A 3702-nucleotide genomic window follows, 5' to 3' on the forward strand; every position below is an offset into this window, starting at 1 on the left:
TGAATAAATTCCTTGGTTTCTGTACTCTTGGTCTCCTCGTTCCTTGCTCCGTGTTCCCGCACCGTAACAGATCGTGACAGAATACCGGACCAAAAAGTAAGCGGCACCCCTTCTCCCCGTTTTGATTTCCGTTTTTTGAAAGTTTTTGCTTTGTTGTTTTTCCCGTGCGTTCCTCCACGTCCCCAAATGGAGGAACGATTAATGTTTATCGCGTTGGCTCAGGCGAGCCCAGACCCCGTCGTCTTTGCAAGGGCGTTCGTGCCGCTCGCCCTCACCAGCTCCCTCGAGGGGGAAACCCTCGCAACGCTGTTCCGGATCGGAATGACATTCCATCATCCCACGGAGCTCCCAGACACCACCGACCTCGACTGGAAGGAGACAGTCATCTGGTGTCTGGAGAGTCTCCGATTCCGATCCGGAACCCCTCCGCGGGCAGTTCGCGTCCTTGCTCCGTGTTCCCGCACCGTAGCAGATCGTGACACACAGTGAGTGCACACTCCTCTCACAGGTTTCTGGGAAAGCATGCAAACTCCACATCCCTGAGTCAATCCTCATTGAATTTTAGAATTCAATCAGTAGTCTGATTGGGTCAAATTGGACTGGATCTCTCAAGTCAAAAGCAAGAACAACATAACATAGGTGTTAGTGATATTTGCATATGTATCCAACTATCCAATTCTATATTTATATATGTATGCACTTTATTTTTGAACCATGTTTTTGATTTTTTTAACAAATTACAAATCGCTCTCTCGCGCTCTCTCTAGTGTTTTTGTACATTTGATTTTATTTTTATCTAGACCACTACATGGCACAAAAAGCGCAGATCCTTTCTAAAGTTGCTTGTTTGACACATGGAAATGTGTCTGATCCTTCACACTATCACAGACAGATCATGTTGATGTAATATTTCATGTTTTTTTTTTTTTAAATGTTAAAGATTTATATAGCAAATAAGAATGATTAAAATTGATATAATGACTAAAATTTATTTATACAATAACTAAAAACACATTCTCACTCGCAACTTGTCATATATTGACGCTTGGTCAGAATGCTATGCATCACTTTTTAACCCTCAGGGTACCCCTTTAACGCCATTTTTCATCATGCAGGGTGCTCCATTGCTTTCAATCAGAAACCTTTGGTGTCATACACAGACGCTATGGGCATTGGAATATCTCCATGATGAAATTACATAGTGGGGTATTAATAAATACCTGTAAATAAATATTTATACAATACATACCCGTGAATAAGTGATTTTGCCTGTTTAGTGTTTTATGTTGTTGAGAAGTGGGTAGGTTCAGGGTAGGAGTGGGGTTAATTGCTCTAGTATCTATGAAAGTATGAATATTAATACACTTTAAATTTTTTATACTTACATTTTTTTCAATTTATACTTTTACACATGCAAAGAATTTCATGCATCGTGACCTGACACATGGGTCTCTTGATCTGAGGCAAACAACTGAAAGCAATGAAGTACCCTGCACGTTGAAAAATGATGCTAAAGGGGTACCCTGAGCGTTAAAAAAATGATGCAGAGGGATCCTGACCGAGCATCAATGTGTGATGAGTAGGGAGTGAGAACGCCCTGGTAAAAGCATGGCATTTGGGAAAAATTATAAATAGCTGGCTGACTTCCATTCGTTGACATCGTTAGATTCAATAGACCAATTTAGAGTAGACATCACAGTTACGTCACTTGCAGCTGCGCGCGCATAGTGGTTGCAGAAAAACACTGGGAACAAGTGGAGGTAAATGGGTAAAATCCATGGAATAAAATAAAAAAATATTTTTGTGCATTTTGATTTCAAGATCGGAATGCAAATAATTTTTTATAGAATACTGTCGTCATTTGAAGCTAAACGCAGACGTTTAAATGGACATACTATGGATGAAAACTGCTATGATTACTCCACTTTTAAAGCATAAATTCGATTTAAACAATAGGTCTACATAATATTCACATATGCTGTTCATAGGGGACGTATTGTATTACCCCTATAGTTACAGCATGAAATATTATTTAAATCTTACTATTAGAAATATTATTTAAACGTAAAGGCTATCTCTCCCGGGTTTTCTGCAACCATGATGCGCGCGCATCCTGAATGTTTACAAACCGATAATTGGTCTATATGATCCTATTTAGTACAACACACACACACACACACACACACACACACACACACACACACACACACACACACACACACACACACACACACACACACACACACACACACACACACACACACACACACACACACACACACACACACACACACACACACACATATTGTTAAGCATCTGAAGCGTATGCTGTCCATTAGGCGCCATTATGTGTCTGCCTCTTGAAAACATTTTCCCCATCTGTGGACAGCAGTGCAGGAAATGGCTGTTCACTGTTAACATCCTCTGCGCTTATACAGTGCATTTAATAAATTATTGGTTTATCGATGTGCTTAAATTGCACACATATTCATGAGTATGTACCTCTGTTTTAGGGAACTCTGAGTATGTGAACTCCACTGTGGGGACAGCAAGCTGATTGGAGAAAAAGCTCAAATCTCCAGGTGTCTGCAGTGAGCTGACATTTGGACCAGGACAACCACCTCCTCTACTGCAGCTCATCGAATGTCTCTGAAAGATAAACACACATGCATGATGATAATTTGTGAGAATATACACCAATCTTCAATGCAAACTCGTTGCCTACTATAGTTATTCAAGTCAAAGCTATGCTTCTTTCTATAGTGAACAGAATAACTTGATTAGACCTTCTACAATGGTTTCTACAGATTAATACAGTATTGATATGTGGGAATGCATTTAAGTAAGGGACTTTTATTAAAATGTTCTCACTGTGAGAGATATGTTGACAGACGAATACGAAAAGTGAATAATGAAAAGTGTTTTTCATGTTTCATGTGAGTTGAGTGTTTAAGCATGTGATGTACATGAAATGTGTGTATTAATGCATTCTAAATATGGTATTCATTGAATAGAAAATCTCATTTGTAGTTGCACATAATGCGCATCATTAAAGCCCTGCCTAAACCCTAAGCTGCTATTGATTTCTCATTGAGTGATGGTTTAGGATTAATCTGTTTTGGTTGAAACTGTCCCTCGGCTGTTTAATAACTTAAAGGTTTAATTGTATTGATCACAAAACTGTTGCTAAATGAACAGATTCTGTTCTGTTGTACAGCAACTGACATGAGCATATTACTGTTTGTTAACATGAACAAATTACTGTTTGTCAGCATACACAGAAATACATACACTATGCAAACCTCAAACAAGTGCAGATGATGACTGGCAGGGCCAAAGTCAATGTAAATCTATACAAAGACTGTTTGAAAGCACACACACGCAAGAAAAAAAAACAAAAAACAGATTGCTGTGTTACAATCAACTGTGACCAACAACAGTCATCAGAGTAATTCATATCAGACAGGCCCTGAAAAACAAACATAACAAAACAGCTGCAGCTGGACTCAACGCCAGGGTATACTTCTTTTTCTGCGTTCCGCTCTGTCTCGCACACAACCGTGTCTGCACAGCTTTCAAAGTATACTCAACAAAGTATGCTTGTTCCACATTCTATAATTACACACATAATACACATACATATTGCATAAGCACACTGTAGACCAAAATAACACTAAACTAAAATAAACATAAAAAAGTTAA

The 3702-nt window shown here is 38.9% G+C and overlaps 1 protein-coding gene across 1 annotated transcript in view; it reads right to left on the reverse strand.

Moving 5' to 3' along the window:
- LOC107674502 (inactive N-acetylated-alpha-linked acidic dipeptidase-like protein 2) overlaps positions 1-3702 on the reverse strand; it is a 73830-nt gene that overhangs the window by 63619 nt on the left and 6509 nt on the right. The window contains exon 2 of the mRNA XM_016468489.1: positions 2503-2649. Coding sequence (XP_016323975.1) covers positions 2503-2649 — 147 coding nt within the window. The remainder of the gene's footprint in view (positions 1-2502; positions 2650-3702) is intronic.

This window comes from Sinocyclocheilus anshuiensis, unplaced genomic scaffold (genome assembly GCF_001515605.1).
Source record: "Sinocyclocheilus anshuiensis isolate Anshui unplaced genomic scaffold, SAMN03320099.WGS_v1.1 scaffold572, whole genome shotgun sequence".
NCBI lineage: Eukaryota > Metazoa > Chordata > Actinopteri > Cypriniformes > Cyprinidae > Sinocyclocheilus > Sinocyclocheilus anshuiensis.